The sequence below is a fragment of the Aplidium turbinatum genome, chromosome 7 (genome assembly GCF_918807975.1).
Source record: "Aplidium turbinatum chromosome 7, kaAplTurb1.1, whole genome shotgun sequence".
In the NCBI taxonomy this organism is placed as follows: domain Eukaryota; kingdom Metazoa; phylum Chordata; class Ascidiacea; order Aplousobranchia; family Polyclinidae; genus Aplidium; species Aplidium turbinatum.
The window spans coordinates 12154822-12177376 of record NC_137478.1 but is presented as its reverse complement, the minus strand read 5'-3'; the positions used below and the strand labels follow the sequence as shown (position 1 = coordinate 12177376).

Below are 22555 nucleotides of genomic sequence, written 5' to 3'. Positions count from 1 at the left end.
CAGGACCAACAGATCTGTGTATTCTCCAATCAACGTTGTCGAGTGTGACACTGCCCAAAAAGTTGCGGCACCCACTAAAATTGAAGTTAAATTTATCAACTACAAAAAATGCAAAAAACCAACGTGTAACACGTTTAGCCTAAAAATGCTCATTTTTGCCCCTAAGGGCCTGCACTATGGTGCCAATCACAGTTTAGGCTACTCGTTGATAATTCTCCGTAACAGCATTATCTGTTAACTGGGTTATTGCGATTATTTCTTGTAATGTTTGGTAGTAAATATGAATCCATTGGTCTGATATGATGCAAATAAAATACAAATCAGCGCCAATTTCGTGATAAGACTTCGAATGCACATATCAAGGGATATTAAAAAATAAATACTATGCAATAGATTGAGTTTTGCTTTCAGCAGAATGATTGTTGCTTACTTCACAATGTAGATATTAACGACCTGTTTTAGCCTGATGCTACGATTTCGCTGTGGTAATGGAGAATTAGCCTACACCAGCTTTCGGAACACAGTTTCCTAGTCATGTGCTAGGACGAATGGTGTTGAAGTCAGTGAGTCGTTGTTTAAAGGGATAGTAAAGGAAAAACCTGACTTGGCGATTTTCCACGTTCTTTGTGTTTAACATGCTACCATAAAACGATTTTCAATAAAATTTTGCCTTATTGCGGTCTGATCAGCATTCCGCGCCCGCTTTTGTCAGAGCTTTCACAACTAGAATGGGCGTGAGCAGCGAAGCGTGCGACTGTACAGTCTACGTCACCATAGGCGAGCAATCAGTTGATCGCGCGATAGTTGTTACTGCGGGCGATTTAAGTGTAGGCTATGTATGTATGTACATCAAAACAGCAGATTTCAACATAAAAACATCAGACAGTTTGCTCAAAACATCAGATCTGATGTTAGTGTTAACGTGGCTTTTGTTATTGCTGTCGATAGTGACGTATTCTTGAGCAGTGTTTGCAATTTTTGGTCATTTTGAAAAAAAAAAATAAATAAATGAAACATTGAACTTTGGGTCTTGCCAGTGCCATTGAAAACAATTTTTTTCGGTATTTCTTTTTGAAATGTATTCTTGAATGTTCAGTTTACGCATTTTAATGCTTAATTCCCGTTTGAAAATTTCATTTACTATGCCTTTAATGCGGCTCTTTTGTTTGGCTTGAGGCTGCTGTCTGTTGAGTTTCTGTGTTGTTAGGTGTTATTGCTGTGAAATTTTATTGAATCAGTTGATTAGCCTAATAGATGAGGTGACGTAGTTTAACTTTTATCTGAGCTAAGGTGTTCTTTCAGGCGGGAGTGGAGTGAGCGGATCGTGCTGCCGATGTAGCTGTCCCTGCATTTCTTGCATATGATCTTGTAAACACAGTTATTGGTGGTAGGCTACACAATACACATGTTGTCGTTTCGAAGTGGGTAGTTTTGTAGCCGGCAAGGTTCGGATTTTGGTAGTTTTTGAAAGGCGTTTTGGAGGGTTTGTGAGCGTCGAAATAGGAGGACTGGCAAATCGAGGTCTTCGAAGATTTTCTTTACTTTGTGGTCCGCGTCGAAAAAGCTCATAAGAGTAAAGAAAGTCTTCAAAGACCTGAATTTGAAACAATTCGTTTACATCAACGCGTTTTCTTCACCGCTTAAGTATGTCGATAAAGCCAAAGTCTCTTGTAGTACCGTGAGTAACACACTTCGTGGTGGAAACCGCACCACGTTCATTGAAACTACAATACTGCGATCACACTTGCAATGATCTTGCATTGTTATTGTATCCACACTTTACAGGATTGTGCCTATATTTTTAACAGAACTCCAACAATTAAATTTTATTATTTTGGTGTAAGTTCTTTCAGAAATGCCACTTGGGTCTATGCATGAATGGTGCATCGGCCGCTTCATTCAATATCAACATTATAATGAATCACAAATATTAATAATAATATACAAAGATAATAATAATCATTGGATAATTGGATATGTCATAATAACATACCTTATATCTGGACATAACCCGTCGTAATTGACGCTATAAAAGTGATTAAGCAACAAAGAAAATACCTTTAAAAAGGTCAAATTACCACCAACAGTTCACTAAATTATGCTAACTCTAACGACTGAGATGACCACAGGAAGTATGCGAGCCATAATCGGCAAAGTACAGTAATTTCACAACCAACACACGGTCAATTTAAATCATTGAATGTTTTTAGACTAAACAATTACAGCAAATAAATATCTTTAATACCACGTGAAACAGGAGCACACGGCGGGCTGAACCAGTACAACTCAATGGAGTTACATTGACGGAAGTCGCTGTCCACTAATGCTCATGACTAACAAGTGACAATAATAGAATTACATTGAATCTACAAAAATCACACCATACTCAAAATGATGATAATGCATTATATGAGATGTACCAAGATTGTCACTTTCGTTCGTCAATAGTTTTGATAAATTCAGTAGCGGCAGTAAATTGCATCCACCAATAAGAGTCTTCCCCTGCCAATGTATCCCCCACGAAGCTGTTCACGTACTGCACGGTGGATAGAAGGTGAGGTGGATTTGCCTGAACATCAATTTCATTTAAATAATTTGTAAAATACCAATAAAAAGCAACAGTATGCAAGTGCAGTGGCGTTGATCCGGTGTGAGAAGAAGACCCTACCGGGTTTCATACAAAGAAAATATGTCTGGGATCGATAATCGTTTCATTTAATCTTTCAAGCAATACAAACCAATTATTGTTGTCAGAAAAATCATAGTTCAAAATCGGTACTACGACAGTGGGCTGAACACAATTTGATCGAAACAACAAGAAATTGATGGATTTTGAGAGATTTAAAATTGAAGTTTTTCGTGAATAATTTGCCGGTTTTACATCGCTTCTAATCACTAACATTTAGCGAAGTCGAAACGATCGAAAAACGCCAACTTTACACATCTAGCCAGTAAATGTTAGAGCGAAAATTAGTCTGACTAAATTAGTGTGTTTGTCTAAAATGCCTGCTGGCTGTTTATGCATAAAACAATATACAGGGTCATCAATAATTAAAGTTACAAAAGATCCAATTCAAAAACTGGCAAAGGAGGCGAACGTGACCTATAGAACCATGTTCACAGTTGTCAAGAAGGATTTGAAGATGAGCCCATTCAAACACACAAAGAAACAGTTGAATACCATTGAGAAACATCTCTCCAGAGCCAGAATTCTGCTCTCACGTATTGAAGGAGCAGGCACCCTGCCAAACCTTGTGTTCAGCGATGAGAAGAAATTTGATGTCCAGCATCATTTTAACACTCAGAATGATCGTGTCTGGTCAAGAGATGGTGACGTGGAACGTCGGGTAGTCACTCGGAGTCGGAAACAATTAGTGCAGTCGTGGGAACTTAAAAAGTGGTGTTCTCAGAACTTCCCCATATTATGCAGATGGCTTAGAAAAAAATCCCCATCAATTGGATAATGGGAAACCCCTTTTGGACCCATTTTCCAAATGACGTTACAATCCCTTTATGAAAATTTCAAGTTTTTCAAAATAGGACATATTATACATCATTTTTTAGCTTTTTTCAAGGGGAACAACTTTTTCTATTAACAAGAACCCTGAAAATGTACAGAAAAAGAGTTATTACCGATTAAGCAAAAGGATAAATCTGTGAATTTCAGGCAAATTTGAAATTATTCGTCACTGTTGGACTTATTCTTCTATATTCTATAACAAAAATTAAACAAAGTAAGCGAAACGTAAATTGAAGCTATCATCAAAAACGACAAAGATGTTGCTTTCCTCCACGTCTTGTCCCGTTTCATATCTTCATTGTACGAGAATTCCTTTTCTTCGGTACCAACATCGACGTTATGCAGAAGTGAAAAAAAGTCTTCATTCTTAAGTTTTTCGTCTAGTCTCTGGAATATGTCGTTCATACAAATTATTACTTAGATACGAAAAAGATGTAAAACTATCTTTGTATTTCAAGCATGCTTAGGCTACTATACTATTACATTCAACACCATGACATTCACCACACGAAGAAACACATGCCATTCCATAATTGCGATAGGTGCAAGTTTTCGTTCCACATGGATTTTTAGTTGATTTCTTGCATCTGCATCTAATTACTTTGGTCAATGCTTCTGGTGCTATACGCATATCCGTCATTATTGGGACAAGTTCGTTGTTGCTATTGTTTTTCCATCCCCATTCACAAACATTGAATTTAAATTCTAAAGCCGTAACCCATGGAAGTAGGTTGCTCTTTGGCTCGGTGGTAGCTTTTCCGGTGCAATTATCCCTTCGCATGCCATATACATGTAATTGTCATGTCTAAAAGTAAACAAAGATAAATATTACATACAGGGGATCTAGAATTGGACAATATCTTAAAAGTGTAAACAATATTATATATTCCCTATGTAAAAATACATACCTGAGTTTAGCAAGCGTTGAATCTTCATTGCCACAATACCAGATCTTGAATGCAGTTATAGAGGCTTCTCCGACCTCGTTTTGGGAACTCCAGACATTGCTGATAATTGCAGAATTCTCTTTCAGCGTTTCTGATTTTCGCAAACTTCTTTTCCCATTTCCAAATATCGATGACGTTGTGTCGCATCCTGACCATGCATGGAGGAAAAGAAGATCTTCTTTGATATCTTTAATACATGGGTTGGCTTCTTTGATTCTCCAGGCTTTGTTGACGCGCTCCTGGTCGAAGTAAATATCATCATGAGTGTCAGTCTTCCAATGATGCAGTAACATAGTAACTACATCAGTATCATCAGCAATGACATTTACTGGACCTTTTCGAAGAGAAGCATAATCAAGGGATTTCGCTACAATGGAACCGTCAGCATTATCAAAGCATTTTGCCTCGCGTAATTAGCCGCCATGCGATGTGCCTTCCTTCTCTGCTTTGCAGTTTCATTCTTGTGCATTTCGTTTTTCAATATTCATTGTGTAGATCAGTTATTTTCAATGTAGATGTTATTGTAAAATCTTCAGAGCAGTTGTGAACTTCAACTTCGGATTGTCTCAGAAGGGTAGAAACAAACTTGATGAATTCAGCCTTGGTTTCGATGCAGCTGAGGTAGCGATCTTGAGTAAAAGAAAGTGAATTGCTCGGATCAATTTTCACAAACGTGCTCTGTGGAACAAAATTTCGGCGCAAGTGCTCGTGACTTTTAGTACTTTTGTTATGATAGACATCAAACACAACGACAGCATGGGTATAAGTATAATGGTTTTGGATATATTTCACATACGAATTTTAAACTTCTGAAAACTTCATTCCTTTTTTCCAGCGAACTTTATGTAGTAGGCCTAATGCACCACCGTTGATAATAAAAGTTGATTGTTGATTTCCTCTAAGGCATGCGACGAAGAACCAGGCAAAAGAATTTTTCGAAGAAAGGGTTTGTCAGGCTTTCTCATCATGCCTTCCTTGAACATCGACATTGGCTCCGAAGTCAACTCGAATTCGAAAAATTGCTCAAGGCTTTCCTCGCTTTTAGCAACAGCAAACATCCTATTGAACATGACTTTCGAACCAATACCACTTGCACTACTTTTTGTTTTGTTTACTTCCATTAAGGAATCTAATGGTTTGATCAATTGATTGATGCGATAGTAATTGCTACCCCTTCTAAACCTTTTTGGATATTTTGACCAATTTGCTCCGCTTGTTCACAATTGACGTCATCTTTTCCAGCGATGGACACTAGACCGTTTGAAAGAGAAGATAGGTTTACATCTGGCACCAAGAATGGGTTTTTCGTTGTTAACCAGGCCAGAAACTTTTACAATCTTCGTAATCCCTTATTTTTCTTGAAGCACCCAACTCCTCATGCTGGTTAGCCTACTTCATAGAAACTGAGCCTTGTTTAGTTGCGTCATTGCTTCATGAATACTTGCCGAGTGACTCACACTAAAAACCCAAAGATGTCGAACACTTTCTGCATACTTTTCCTTCCGTCAATCCTCCACGCGACTTAATTGAGCACATAAGAGCTTGCTCGATCGCAAGATCTTTCCAAATTCCGGTGAAGCTTTTTGCTGTCCTCTTTACTGTGTGCTGCTCGGTTAGGAGTTGATCGTAGGCCTACAACCATAGATGAAAAGAGAATTCTGCAATTATCAGCAATATCTGGAGTCATGGTGTTGAATGTAATAGTATAGTAGCCTAAGTATGCTTCAAATACAAAGATAGTTTTACATCTTTTTCGTATCTAAGTATAATTAGTATGAACGACATACTCCAGAGACTAGACGAAAAACTTAAGAATGAAGGTTTTTTTTTCACTTTTGCATAACGTCGATGTTGGCACCGAAGAGGAGTGCTCTTACAATGAAGATGAAACGAGACAAGACGAGGAGGAAAGCAACATTGACGTTTTTGATGATAATGATAGCTTCAATTTTTGTTTCGCTTACTTTGTTTAATTCTTGTTAACGAATGTAGAAGAATAAGTCCAACAGTGACGAATAATTTCAAATTTGCCTGGAATTCATAGATTTATCCTTTTGCTTAATCGGTAATAACTCTTTTTCTGTACATTTTCAGGGTTCTTGTTAATAGAAAAAGTTATTCCCCTTGAAAAAAGCTAAAAAATGATGTATAATATGTCCTATTTTGAAAAACTTGAAATTTTCATAAAGGAATTGTGACGTCATTGGGAAAATGGGTCCAAAAGGGAGTTTCCCATCATTCAATTGATGGGGATTTTTTTCTGAGCCATTTGCATAGTATGGGGAAGGTCTGAGAAAAGTATCAGCTTGATAAAAAAATTTTCCCACAAAAACTTCCCACGCCTGCACTAAATGGGCGGCATCAGTGATGGTGTGGGCCGCAGTCAACGAATCAGGAAGGAGTCCATTGATTTGTGTGGACCAACTAGTGAAATTGAACCAAGAAAACTACCGAAATGATATTCTTGAGGGTTCATTGTTGCCTTGGGCAAAGAAACACTTTAAAAAACGTAATTGGTTATTCCAACAAGATTCTGCCCCTTCACATGGAGCTAAGAGAATGCAAAACTGGATTTCAGCCAATGTGCCGTTCTTGATTTCCAAGGAAGAATGGCTTCCCTCATCCTCAGACCTGAACCCCCTAGACTTTGGCATATGGTCTTACCTAGAGAGCAAGGTTTCGAGTAAACACCACCAAAGTTTGGAAGCGCTGAAGGCTAATCTGAAAAAAGAATGAGCCAAAATACCTCAAAGAGTTATTCGTGACTCTTGGAGGTCCTTTTCGAAGCATCTCCGACTTGTTATCGACGCAAATGGCGGACATATTGAGTAAAACTCGTTTTTCCTAAATATTTATTTATTTGACAATAATATTATATGTTTATTACTCAAAAATTGTCTACCATTTGTTAAATACAGTTGTTTGAAGTTATAACGTTAATTATTGATGACCATGTAAAGTTGCACATTGTAAGTAGGTTTACGTCAATATTTTTAACAGAAAGACAACAAGGACAGGCCGGGGTGTAGGCCTATTTACCTTGATTAAAACAAATACAAGCACTGGAGTAAAATCATCTGCTCCTGGGGCTTGATTTTCATCAGCGAGTTTAAGCAAATGCATGATTGCTCTGCAGCATCTTAACGCAGCTTGTAGTTTGCCTCTTGGAGAGCGATACGCGGCTAACGCTCTTGCTTCGCGCTGTGCGGATGGCCAGGGGCATTCTAATAAATACTTTTTCCTCACAAGCAGTGACGAATGCGATGGAGAAATCACAGCCGCCAGACGAACAATGTGCTGATGATACAGTCTAAACAAAACTAGATTAAAACACACGAAATGACACAACAAATACAAAGTTGATGGCACAAAATTACAATCGACTGGCATCGACAAATGTAAGGCGAGGAGTGTGCAACCAGCGGCACGTGAAGCAAAAAGATGTAGCCCGAAGCACGAATACTCAGACGGGTAGTGTTATGGCTCATTATTTTACATGAAAGATCGTCGTTCACTTTGAACTTGCTTTAACGCATTTCCTTGCAACTGTCACTTCCTCTAATTTCCTTTTTATTGTCCACCTTTTTCCAGCAATGCTCACTTTATGACGTATTTTGCACTGATTTAGTTTTTATTGCTTTTGTTTTGTTATACAAAGAACAATCCTTCGATAACGTCAAACTTTCGTATTTTTGTCATTTTCCTCTTCTTTAAACTTGAAAAGCGTGAATGCGCAGAAATGAAAACTTCTACAAAATTTACAGCAAAAAAGGAAGGAAGAGACTTTTCTAAGAAAAACGGACTTAGGAATACCTTTTCTTATTAAAAATTTGGATGAAAAACACATATTTCTTATTTGTAACAACATTGTTGTTTTGTAGAAAGGGTGCTGGTAATGGTGAAATTGGTGAGTCGTTGTTCCTGTTAGTCAGCGCAAGGCTGAGTACTCACGAAAACAGCGACTCAGCTAACCATCACGTGTAGTCTTAATGTCTCACGAATAGTCTTAATGGCTAGGGAAAGGCTACTATGTGATGGTGAGTAAATCGCAATTACATACAGTAATTTTATCTACATCTGAAAAAAGGATATACTTCCTGAAGAGGACATCATGTGATCTCGAAAACGTTCGGTGTGAAATTTGTTTCAATGTGTTTTTTGTTTTCTTGTATGTGTTATGTATTTTGGTTTATTTGCATTGCAACGATGTACTTTGTTTTCATTTCCCTCAGGTATTCTCTTTTGCTTAGTATTCATCCGCCTGCTTTTGTTAATCAGCGCTTCTCGTTTTGAATTCAAGTATATTTTGGTGACACGCCCTTTTCACAGTACAGTTTCTTTCTTGCGAATTAAAATACAATTAGAAAATCTTTATATGACTCTGGTTGAATGAGGTAAAAACACAACAGTATGTATATGCTAAAAATAAACGTAAATACAGATATGTTAAATCTGACTACTTAATCGGCTTCGTATGTCTATGGCACCACAAGGCAAACTCTCTAACTAAGCTTAATCTTCTGGAGTGGTTGTGAAATTTTTATTTTTGTCATTGTAATTGCTGGTTGTCCTTTGATGTTGACCACTAGATTACAAACTTTAGTAAAACGCTTGTTTTTTAATTTAATGTTTTGTCTCTAAACTCCACAATAGAGCCAGCCATCTTGTTCTTTTATGTTGGTTATATGTATTTTCTCTTTGTTGAGGCTTTTTTTTTATGGAAAACGTAAATGGAAGTCATCAACCTTGTCGAAAGTTTAACCAACCAAAGAGCTTTTGACAACTTTAATTTAATTTATAAAAAAAACATACGCCTATTATTTTTAATGCAGCTACTAATCAGTGTTAATTTATTCTTAACGAATTACTAAATTTAGAGTAGTCATAGTAGAGTAGTTAGAGTAGTAGTCAAAAATCTTTTGACTACACAATCTTTTGACTACTCAGTTAGAGTAGTCAAAAGATTAATCGTCGTCGTCGCCAGAAAATGAAAGTGTGCTGCTAGGCTTTTAAAATTTAAAATATTCTGTAGTCAAATATATAAGCTAGAGTTGGTACTTGCAGTAGATCTAACATACTTTAATATGCAGAGACTTCAAAGAAAAGTAACTTGTCAAACAGAAAACAATACGGAAGTACAAAATAAAGAACATATAAACAAACATCAAAAGCCACTGCGGGTTTTAAGCAACAAATTGTATCCAAAATCGACTAGCGCAACCATGTTGTTGACTTCAAAGGAAATATAAATTGAGACACCAAATATGCTCACTGATCTCTCAAAATATCTCCATCTCCATTAGGAAACATAGCTTGCTTGTACACACGCGAGAAAATGTGACGCTCTATGCGACTTTCACCATCTTCAATCTGATCTTGACTGGCACCTGGAAATACGTCACCAAGCAATAATTAATAGATAAATGAATAAAGTGAACTAAAATCAACTCCATAATACTGTTTTACCAAAAAATTCAAGCACAGTCTTCAATGTAACGTATAAATACAAAATCACATAAATTTGTTGACTGAAAGATGTTTGCTGCTCGCCAATACCACATACTGTGGTGTCGGTAGTCTTTAGTGGTAGCTGTTAACAAAGAAAGACAGATACGCTATAAATTCAGTGACCAATGAACACTGTTGTTATACAGTATGTGAAAGCAGCGAAATGTTTTCATGTGAAACCTGACACCAACCTATAACATTGAGGAGTTGAACACTTTAAATCGTTTCCACAACCTTGCTTACATCTGCAGTGAATATAGTCTTTACCACAAAGAAATAAAAAGCTTCACATACACAATTTAAGGAAAACATTGCCTGCAAAATAAAGTTATCATATAAACTAATAGTGTAATGCAAAGATACCCGAGGACAAACCTTCCCATATCGGGCTCTCCACCATCTGTCCATATAATGAGCTCAGAAAATCTTTAATTAACTGAACCTTTTCATCTAATGTGATCGACCTTGTCAAGAACTTATAAAACTTTGCAAAGGCACTCTCTTTGTCCTTCATGAACAGCTTGACACACTGTGTAGTGAAATATTGTCTAAAAAAACATAAAACTTAAAAGACTATATGTCACACTAAACAAGTTCACAATCATAACACTGGTCTACACGATTTTTCCTCTATGAACTTTGAAAACTGATTCAGAGTAATTTTAGGGTGCTGAATCCGAATCTGACCTCAGATTTATCGTATCACGTCAGGTTTGTGAGATATGATAACAAATGGTTACTTTTGTCAAAAGTGGAAAATTCACGTTACGTTTGTCACACATACACATTGTGCTATATCCAGAAATCCAGGCCATGTGGTGCATAAATACCTGAAATACACCTAAAAACTATAATTTTGATACCAATTAATCTCTGTTTATGATACCAATTAATCTTTTGATACCAAATAATCTCTGTTTATGATAAAATGGCAAGGGAGGCTAAAAGTAAAACCGACTCCCCCCCGTCAATGTTTTGCATAAAATCACCAAGATTTAAGCAGGCCTATGGCAATGCTTCTCCAGTAACCTTATTTTAGGCTGTTTTGGCCTGTCTAACACTAACCTTTCGCTATGACTGCATATGTTGGTGGTAAATGCAACGCAAAATCTTCCACTTTTGGCAAACTAATGCATTTTTATTATCATCTCAAAAACCTGATGTGATACGATAAATCTGAGGTCAGATTCGGATTCAGCACCCTAAAATTACTCTGAATCAGTTTTCAAAATCCAAACAGCAGAAAAAAAATTCTTTTTTTGTAGACAAGTGCACAACACCTTCTACTGCACCAGCATAAACACCTATAGTCCGATAATGTTTCTTTGCCACTAGCTCAGCGAGTGGGATAAATACAACGGGGAGATTGTCCAATAATGTGGGACCCAGGCATGCGATTACTGGGCGCTGTTGATGGCAAAGTCGATGTTGTTCCAGTGAGCACTGCGGCACAAAGCAGGCGGGCAGTGCTCTGCAAAAGAACATGAAAGGGCTGTATGTGATGTGTCAGCCCTCACTCTCAAGCTGAAGTCTGCCAAACCCTTTAGTAGCGCAGCGCGAGATGATAATTTCTTGCGGTGTCACAGCATACAGAGGCGGTATATGAGCGATCAGTCAAATGCTACCCAATATTATTTGACTCAGGGCAGAACAATGATTTTTTGTTAATCTTAACATTGAAATCACGGTCAGCTTCTTAATTGTGTAAATTAAAAGCTACTGCCAGTTGTGGTTTTGCTGAATGTCAATCACCATTTCTGGAGATCAGCTAAGGGCTTTTGTGTCTTGCCTCAGGGTGTCTAGGTTTTCTCCTTACGTCATGCAATCATCATCATTAAGATCCTTCCTCTCGTCGAGGGTTGGAGGCAAATGAAAAGCCAAGTTTCTCTGTTGTGAGATTTTTACTGCAGTTTTGAAGGCTTCTATTACGTCTGACAATAGAAGGGCTTCTATTTATCTTAAATAATCTCTGTTTATGATAAAATGGCAATTGGCACATATAGTAACTTAATAAACTGCGTTATGACAACCTGCATTGCACTATTACAACCAGGTATGGATGTTCAATGAATGCTCATAATCACTTGTTAATTCAACTACCCGTATACTTGCTTTACACCTAGCCAACTGCAAAGGATTTGTCGAAAAAACAGCTAACAGGTAACTTTTCAACTGTCTTTTCAAACAAGTATTTTTTAAATATGTTTTACATAACAATTGCTAACTGTCTTGTGTAGCTGAGTGTATCAGCTGCACTGCAAAACTTTCTGCAATTTAAAAAAGAACCACATGTTTAACGCGGTACCAACTACCGCCCTTCTAGCTAGTGTCATAGATATAAATATCAACTCTTTATCTCATGCCGACAAAAGTATACAGCTTTACACTGTGTTCTGAGGACAGTCTTCTTTCGGATTAAGCTATTGTCTCAAATTTTGTCACCCCAAAATGGTGACCATCATAAAAAGTAAGCGCTGAAAAGACATTCTTGTAGATGAATTGATGGATGTATTCTCATTATTTGCCTTCTGTATGATCGCTTTGGTTAACACATGAGCAACAATAGTGATCATGTAAATTTCTGATTGATGTGAAGTGCCTTTATTACTGCGAATTGCCTAATGTGCATTTTCAAGTTTGCTACAGATTAAAGTAGGCTACTTCATGAATTTCGTCTAATACATGACAAAGATCAGTGTCAAAACGTGATAATTAAATCTCGTCGCACCAATCTGGTTGCAAGGGTGCTAAGTTTAGACTATTTGAGGAACAATGGTTCAATACAGACTCACAGCTGGATTTTTTTTCCGACTGGCAATTTTCCTGTCACGGTCTTACTTTGTAACTGGCTTCGAGCATCGTTCCAGCCTTTCTTTAATAAACATTGTATATTGCTGCTCACCAAGGGATTCAATCTTCCTCACAGTTGCCACTGGGGTTTCTATGATGTCCCTCGTGTCAAGGACTATTAAATCTTGAGAGCTCTCTAGAAAGGGATTCCCTATCTCTTGAAACACTTCCATAAGTGCCGTGATATCCTTCACAAAGGCTGTCAGTACTCCAGGTTTCTGGTCATGGTGAAGATGCCTGATGTTGTCATGTCCTCTCGTGACCTGCTCTTCAAACCCTGTAATGATCCTGGCCATTTCTGGCCTTGCCATCATCCAGCGCCTGAGTGCTCCAGGGTTTCCTGTCAGTCCAATAGCTCCAGCAGACTCTTTGACCATACCGTTGTTCTGCTCATGACATTGGTCGATCGCCATGGCAGAGAACTTATTGCTGGTCTTGTGTACAACAACGTTTCCAGACTTGAATTCTGCAAGGACATCTGAGACCTGGGTGCTTGTCAATGAGGTTTATCATATCACAGATGTGTACACTGTACAAAGAGCCACCTGGAATAGTAAATGTGATCTAAGGCGAACATCCAGGACATGATCTTTGTCAAGGATTGCACATAGAGATCAAAGTTTCCTTCACGAAGCGATCGGATGTACACCAGCAAGAGAACCTCTAGTAACAGCGCCTTGTGCCAATAGTCGAAGTGCACACTTGCCTTTGCTTGCTGTGTGCACCACTTTTCAAAGACCTTATCATCTGGCTGAGTGGTGTTGCCATCGTCCGGTGTGCAGTCCCTACTGTACGCCTGCTTGAGTAGTGTGTGGAGGGTTGCAGCAGCGTTTGCTATGCATGACGAGTCTTGGTAACATGACTGACTCTAATAAAGGAATCTGCCGTGCCTGAGCTGACAATGTTGGCTTGTACCAGGGGCGTTCGTCCAACCATTGTCCTCCAGCCACTTCCCCAGCAGCTGAAAAAAACAACAAATTATTTCGAGTGTGTCGATCAGTCCTCTGCTCCTGGTCACAGCGTGAATCTTGAGGGTCAGGTAGAGTGGGAATGGAGTTTTTCTCTCGCGATTGCGGCACACTGAGGTTGACTCCATGCAGCATGCATGCTTTACGTTGTTGAACACCAGTAGCTGCGATAGTGTAAGCGCAGCAGTTGTGTTGGCCAATTGAGTCTGGCGCTTGATGTTCGCCCCATCCAGGATCATGTTAACCAGAGCAAGGAGGAATGGTGTCACAGAATTTATCTGAGAATCAGCTCGGAACGCACCATCAAAGGTGAATCTTGTCTCAAACATTTCTCTACGGACTACCTGTGCTGTTCTTACTAGGTACATCGCATCTGCACAAGTTAAATCATTCAGCTAATGTTGGCACTGGGGACTGGTGTCATCACAAGTCAAGTCATCCTACAAAGCATTACAAGGAGCATAAAATATATGTTAAAAATATAAAAACTAACAACCATCGCTACAAGTAGGGGTAGGCAGTAAAAATGAAGGTATTCAGATTTTGCATAGGACTCTTTTTTAAACAATAATATGATATGACAATGCAGAATCAGCAAAAAAATTTGAACTTTAGGCATTTTTGGCGGTTAGCACCACAAAAAACTGAAAATTGCATTTTCGGATTGTGAATTTAACAAAAAATCATAATTTTCTGGAATAAATAGTTTTCAAATGTAAAATACTGCATAAACTTGTAATTTTTTTATGCAAATCGGCTCTGTGAAGATGGAATAATAACTCAAGACGAGTTTGGAATTTTATTAGTCAAAGAAAAGTCCAAAAACCACAAAAAAAAATTGTGAAAAAGCATCAATTTTTTATGATAAAGTGTTCAGGAAAGGACAGGCCTATTGCAAAGCCCTGGACACTAGAAGAGATGCAACTAGAAGAACGGTGGGGTATAAAATGGTTAAGCTTTCAAGGTTAAATCATTTAATGGACTCCTTAAACCGAGGAGAGACATTTCGGGGGGGGGGGGGGGGGAGGGGGTATGAAATAAGGATTTGAGTAACTGATTCCAGAATCGTGCCGATGAGGGAAAATACCTAAACCAATTTTATTAAATACATTCAGTAGGCTACTATGATTATTGATTATGTTAATCTTGTTACTAATACTATGATTGTTTTTTTTCAGATGACAGAAAATAATACAATATCTGTGCTAGGGGATGTACTTCCCAAAATTTATGATGCAGCGATTGCTATATTTAGTGTTGCCCAAAAACTGAAATCAGAGAAGATGACACTTTGCATCAGGTTATATGTTACTGCTTTGATAAAAATATGGACAAAAGCATTTGGAAAAGATTACATCAGTGACCGGAAATGCATCATGGAGAAAGTTCAAAAGGTCATACCCCACCACCACAATCATGTCTATGCCGAACACAACCGCACAAAACCAAAAAAGATAGGAATCGCTTTCGTGAAAAAGAGTATTCGGCATCTCCACAAATTCTGGAGAAAAATGTTATTGACATTCATAAGGAATCGCAAGACGTATACAGTACCAACCAATGGTCATCTTGAAATAGGGAAGAATATGGATGATTTAACAAGCAACGAAAAGGCTTTTATATCGACCAACTGCGGTATCAAGTTATGCGTGTCAGTGAAGAAATTGAGTATGTCATAGAAAAGGAATCGGAACTAGCTGAACAATAGGCATTCATTGAACAAGATAGGATTGAAGAACAATACATGCAAATTGAAGACGAAACCGACCTATCGAATACATTAAGTGATCAACTGAGCTAATCATATCAGCGCTAATCGGCCGTGGCACATGCGAAATACAATGACAACCAATCAGTTGATCACTTAATGTATTCGATAGGTCGGTTTCGTCTTCAATTTGCATGTATTGTTCTTCAATCCTATCTTGTTCAATGATTGCCTATTGTTCAGCTAGTTCAGATTCCTTTTCTATGGCATACTCAATTTCTTCACTGATGCGCATGACTTGATACCCCAGTTGGGATATAAAAGCCTTTTCGTTGCTTGTTAAATCATCCATATTCTTCCCTATTTCAAGAAGACCATTGGTTGGTACTGTATACGTCTTGCGATTCCTTATGAATGTCAATAACATTTTTCTCCAGAATTTGTGGAGATGCCAAATACTCTTTTTCACGAAAGCCATTCCTATCTTTTTTGGTTTTGTGTGGTTGTGTTCGGCATAGACATGATTGTGGTGGTGGGTTATGACCTTTTGAACTTTCTCCATGATGCATTTCCGGTCACTGATGTAATCTTTTCCAAATGCTTTTGTCCATATTTTTATCAAAGCAGTAACATATAACCTGATGCAAAGTGTCATCTTCTCTGATTTCAGTTTTTGGGCAACACTAAATATGGCAATCGCTGCATCATAATTTTTGGGAAGTACATCCCCTAGCACAGATATTGTATTATTTTCTGTCATCTGAAAAAAACAATCATAGTATTAGTAACAAGATTAACATAATCAATAATCATAAGCCTACTCAATGTATTTAATAAAATTGGTTTAGGTATTTTCCCTCATCGGCACGACTCTGGAATCAGTTACTCAAATCCTTATTTCATACCCCCTCCCCCCCCCCGCCCCGAAATGTCCTCCCCTCGGTTTAAGGACTCCATTAAATGCATTGACCTCGAAAGCTTCACCATTTTATACCCCACCATTCTTCTACTGTATCTCTTCTAGTGTCCAGGGCTTTGCAATAGGCCTGTCCTTTCCTGAACACTTTATCTTAAAAAATGATGCTTTTTCACAATTTTTTTTGTGTTTTTTGGACTTTTCTTTGACTAATAAAATTCCAAATTAGTCTTGAGTTATTATTCCATCTTCACAGAGCCTATTTGCATAAAAAATGACAAGTTTATGCAGTATTTTACATTTGAAAGCCATTTATTCCAGAAAATTATGATTTTTGTTAAATTCACAATCCGAAAATACAATTTTCAGTTTTTTGTGGTGCTAACCGCCAATAATGCCTAAATTTCAAATTTTTTTGCTGATTTTGCATTGTTATATCATATTATTGTTTAAAAAAGAGTCCTATGCAAAATCCAAAGTTAGTGCCTAAAATCCACCCTGTACTGCCTACCCCTACTACAAGAGCAAGACTTCCATCCTTGCTGCCTGCACACTCTGCACATGCAGAATTGCACATCAACAAATAACAATCACCACTACTGAAAGAATAAAAGACAAGTGTTGCCATTGTTGTTTCAATCTTACAAAATACAGTAGGCTAAATGCAAAAAAAAAGCCAAACAGAAAATATGGAGCCAAATCAATATGAAAAAATAAATAAAATAAGGCAAAACCCAAATTTTTTGGCCGAACGTCTTCAAAAAAGGCCAAATTTGTGAAATTTAGCCGTAAAAAGGCCAACCTGGCAACCCTGATAATAATGACCAACACACTAACACAGTCAACACTCTGTAGAATGTGTAGACACTTTTATTATAACACACATGCATGTTTTATACGTCATACACACCTTTAGGATTAACCAATCAAATTATACTTTGGGGTCATTGACCTCTCAAGGTCATCAAAGGTCAAATCTGACCTTTGAATCCTGAAAGTCGTGGTAGCTGTCCTACCACGACTTTCAGGGGAATAATGAAATAAGGCAGGTGCTGTGATGTGACCACGAAAATTTCTCAAGCACACGTTTGTCAGGAAGAGAGCTGTCAACACTCGAAAAAGCCAAATTAAGGTTTGCCTGATTCTCCAGCGACAAGATTGGATATATAGTAGTACGAAAGCACGAACACTATGTATGAAAGAAAACAATCACGGACCTGCAAATTGATTTGTCACGATCTGTTCTTTCAATGATGTGTTGCAAGTACGATAAGGAGGCAAGAAGGTGTTGACGTGCCCGAACCAAGTAAGCAACGTAGGTGGATCGCAGTTTGTACTCTGTCCACAAGCTCTGCAACACATCAACAGTCAACACAAAACTTCAACCTACTGCTATGGGTAATGGTTCTCTACAAGTATAGTAAAAATATTCTAAATATGAAAAATGTGTTTACCCAAAAGCATATGTTATCCGTATTGTTCACTAAATAAAGAGCGTGAGTAAACGGCAATAAAATAATATAGACATTCCAGAAATAAACGTAAATATCTTTAACCCTTTGAAGGTTGGGGGCTGTCAATTCAACTTTTTTGTATCAATAGTTGTATCTCTAAAACCACTGAGGCTGCGACTACGAGATTTTTTTACTTTTACTAACTTTTATTCAACTCTATTGAGCTGGAATTTTGAGCGAATAAAGGTAATAAATTGAGAGATATAAGGCATTTCTCAGCACATTCTCTGAAATATTTCATATTCTATTGTTCAAAATTTTCCCACCAGCTGGATGAAAGTAATTAATTTGGCCCATGTCTCGTTAATCCAAACTGTTTCACAGCGTGAAGGGAATTGGCTGTATGTAAAATTATGTAAAAAAATTTTAATCACAACATTGCAATGCATGTTCTTCAATACTCTAACAAAAAATAATGTGTACACTCAAGCTACAATTACAGTCATAAGTCACCTCAACATTTCAACGTATATGAGCAGTTCTAAAATTCACATAGTTTTCATCTTCGGATATGCTCAGCGTGAATAATTTTACAAAGTGAATCCCAAATTTTAAAACCGTGCCTTAAAAAATAACAGAGATATCATTCCTAAAGCATAAGAAGAATCGACAGCCCTCCCCAAACTGAGCAAGACTCCAGGAGCCCAACCTTCTAAGAGTTAAACAAAATGCAACACTACACAAATTCAACTTTTATCTTCTTTAGCACCAGTTATAAAGTTCATCTGATTGTTCAGAAAATAAAAGAAAAAAACATGCGAGTTGTTTTTGCTACTTCACTGACGATTCGCGCACCATGGCAATGCGGGTGGCTGAGTATACTGTGTTATGCTTTTGACATATAAAGTCATCATTACCTTGATGGGCAGGCTTTATAACTCTTTTAGTACAGTTTGCTAGATTAATTTAAGTTGCAAACTGGTTTTGTTTTATTCAACTGCTTTGGTTGGCAGTAAATTGCTCAAACATTTTATGTTATCCACTGTAATGGTATCCGTTCTTGCATCTTCTGTTTACAATTCTAAATATAGTATTTCTGTTGCCTTCGCCTCAATGCAGTGCATATTTTTGAAATTTTATTGTGTACGTCATTCATTCTGAGCGTGCGCATTGCCATGGTGCGAGAATTGTCAGAGAAACAAAAACAACTTGAATGTTTCTGCTTTCACCTTCTTAAGGTGGGTTTAAACTACGTGCATTGGGCACACAGGGTTTTAGCAGGGGATTTAAAGAGTAGAGTTTTTTTATGCGCCTTAAAAAACTAAATAATGCCATATTCTAAAGTGAACACGTTGCTCACTCAGTTAGTCATTAATTTGACCTATTTCAGTGTATGAGATGAGAAGTGAAATGTGCCTTGCAAGCTCATAGTATAAGGGAAGTTTATCAGCAAAATTTTTATTGAAAGACAACACAACAGCACACAAACCTTCAACAAATCGATCATTAAAATCTTTCTGTGGTTGTGATAAAAATAAAATATTTAAAAAGAAACTCTAATTTTAAATCAAGATTTGTACTTCGAACTTCTAAGGAAGTCCAATTTTGGTGAATTTAGTCAAGTAAGAAGTGTGTATGTTTACAAAAATAATATGAGGCCTAAAAATGCACAAAAAGCCATCAAAGCAAATTAAATCGGTCAAACTGTTCTGAAGGGCAAACCTCTCAGACTCCATACTACATTTCTTTCTTGGACCTCCTCAACTTTTGCATTGTTTGTGTTGTTTCAAAAAATTCTCTATTGAAACTTTGGTGCTCTCCCCAAATGTTTTTTATATGTAGTACTGAACACGATGGTGCATTTGAGATCACTTTTAATGGTAAGGTGCTTTGCAATGAGCATTTTCAAATTTAAACCAGGTACTTTGAACAATCCTTTGCTTCATAGTTTGAAATGACATTTAGCTGGTCGGCTTACTCACTTCGTATGCAAATTTTCATGATTGTAGTTACCTATGGGTAGCTTTCATCGACATGGTGATAAAGATTACATACTTTACAATCATAAAGTTTTATTTCATGCACCAATCCATCAAACATAAAGTTCAAAACTGTGGTCTAGGGCCTGGATGAAGGAAAGTTAAGTTGGGCATAGAAAAACATTGCTGAGAACCCATGAATCATCTGTCTCGCTTAAAAATACAATAAAACCTATTAAAAAGGTCTGAACTGCAGCTAAATCTTTCCAATAAGTTACTTTTGTTGTAGAAAGCTATTTTTCTGTCATTACCTGACAAGAAACCAACCTGCTTCAGTGTTTTCCCCCAAAATACCTTAGACTGACTTATCGCTGACGTCACCTAGGATCTGTTGCGTCAGCTTCAGTTTGCATTCAGATGGATCACTTGCGATTGTCTGTGTGTGACTGCACGAAATACGTGCCCATTTTAAAATGCTAAACTGCATACGCAAGTCATAAAATAGGTTTGCCTGAACTTGTCTTTTAAACTTGAAGTACCGTATTTACTTGATTGTAAGCCGCGGCTTATAAAGTTTTTTTTCCATCATGTTTGCGGCGTAAATTCAAGGGCGGCTTACAATCAAAAGCGGCTTACATTTTTTCTTTTTGCCTTTTTCCTTGTCGACTTTGCCATAGATGTTTTGCCGTACTGCGTTGTCTGATGCCGACAATTGTGAAGTTGTGACATGCATTCGAAAGAAAAAAAGGAGTTGTCAGTTTTATTTATGGTCAGGGTTGCCAACCTTGCGGTTTTCAAAATTATATTGCACTCGCATTCTGATGAAGGAGCCAGGCCCCACTTGTGCATGTCCGAACGAAAGCGGCCGACGCCAGTTCGCAGGCGGTTAAGCCTGACTCACGCAAGCCTTGCGAGGGACATCCCTGGTGGACGGGGATCGATGTCGGGTATGAAGTCACGGAGCGTGGAGGTGTGATTTTGCCACTCCGTGTTCCACATGTGGTTCGTCCAGTGTGCCACACTTAAACCAAGTTCTTCTGCGTTCTTAAGGAGTTGTTGTGCGGCAGGCACAAAGGGGCGTCTTGATTTCAGCCGCTGCTTTATAGGTGGTGGACTCTTGAATGTTGCATGGAGGAGATGGTCCGGGTCCAAAGCGCGGCGAGCGAGAGAAATCGTGGCTCCTTTACGGCGTAGCTCAGCGGGTTGGATGCCTGCTAGGATGGGTAGGCAGTCCGTTGGAGTGGGACGCAGGCATCCAGTCACAGTACGCAGTGCGTCGTTGATGGCAGTATCAATCTGGTGGGTGTGAGAACTACGACACCAGACCGGCGCGCAGTACTCAGCGGTGGAATGAACAAGGGCTAGGGTAGCTGTACGAAGAGTTTTAGCACCAGCTCCCCAGCCGGAACCCGCCAATCGCCTCAAAAGTGCGACGCGTGTAGATAGTTTTTTGCGCAGTGACTTCAAGTGCCGGCGGTACGTGAGTGACCTGTCCAGGGTTATGCCGAGGTATGTAGGTTCGGCACAGTAGGGCAGGCGTTCCCCATCAATCTTGATGTTTATCTCACGCTGTGCCTCCCGGTTGTTAAGGTGGAAGGCCGCCGACACTGTCTTTGACTTGCTGAGCTGTAGCTTCCATTTCTGGAGGTATGCTGATAGTGTTTGCATGTCTTGGCTGAGGTTCCTCTCCACTGACTGCCAGTTTACTGCTGAGTGCAGGAGTGCCAGGTCGTCTGCGTAGGCATATTTCCTGGAGATGGTGGGGGGCAAGTCGTAGGTGTATATGTTGAACAGGAGAGGAGCCAAGACTGAGCCCTGTGGGACGCCGTTTTTAAGTCGGCGTAGTCTGCTTCGACGACCGCTACCGGTTGTGAGGGTAAAACTGCGGTTTTGCACAAGTTCCATCATCATATGGACCATGTGTTTGTCAGGGAGCAGACGGAGTAACTTGCAGGTGATAAAATTATAAGATCATATAACAATATTTGCGGCTTACATTCAAGGGCGGCTTACATTAAATTTTTAACACTATCACATGCGGCTTACAATCAAGGGCGGCTTACAATCAAGCGCGGCTTACAATCAATTAAATACGGTACACCTACTAAGTACCAGGAAAGACATTTTCGCTGAATCCTCTGCTTTTCACAAATACGTGATTGGACAAAACAACAGCCAAACAGTCGTTTCGGCTTGTTTGTAAATGAGAAATATATAGGACATCCGGTGTTTCAATTAATTGCACAATATCATTTCATCATCTGTCATGGGTATGACATTAAACTGCATACTCGATGTCAGGAGGAGAGGTAGAACCTTACCCCAGGTCTGGGCCCGTTGGCACAGGAACACGTCCTGCTGGTAGTTCTGGCATTCACTTCTGACATTGAAGCCAGCCGTGCCAGGCAGGTTGGCGGAGGATAGCTAAATGCTACAATGGCAACATCTTTCAAGAAGAGAAACTTAAGTCAAACCCAGTTTGGCCGAACTCGTTAGTTGTCATGCAGAGGCATCCGGTCATCAAGACCACTTCGGTCTTTAAGTGGAGGTTAGGGGTAAGCAAAGGCATGCTCCTTGTAGAAAAACATGCACCAAAAAATCCTAATGACATGTGTAAAAAAGGAATGGTCCCTCGTCCCCGGCAGCCCTTAAATAGGCAAAGGCAGGTAGTGCGAAGAATCTCTGGGTTGTCTGACATTGCTGTT

The 22555-nt window shown here is 38.6% G+C and overlaps 1 protein-coding gene across 6 annotated transcripts in view; it reads right to left on the bottom strand.

The window, feature by feature from the left end:
- Positions 1 to 1684: 1684 nt before the first annotated feature.
- Positions 1685 to 22555, bottom strand: part of LOC145774397 (GTPase-activating protein and VPS9 domain-containing protein 1-like) — a 190059-nt gene continuing 169188 nt past the window's right edge. For all 6 annotated transcript variants that reach the window (XM_082585640.1, XM_082585643.1, XM_082585644.1 and 3 more), the window contains 5 exons: positions 17635 to 17768; positions 10351 to 10523; positions 9740 to 9854; positions 7507 to 7777; positions 1685 to 2569 (listed from right to left, as the gene is read on the bottom strand). In XM_082585640.1, coding sequence (XP_082441766.1) covers positions 2429 to 2569; positions 7507 to 7777; positions 9740 to 9854; positions 10351 to 10523; positions 17635 to 17768 — 834 coding nt within the window. In that variant the 3' untranslated portion in view covers positions 1685 to 2428. The remainder of the gene's footprint in view (positions 2570 to 7506; positions 7778 to 9739; positions 9855 to 10350; positions 10524 to 17634; positions 17769 to 22555) is intronic.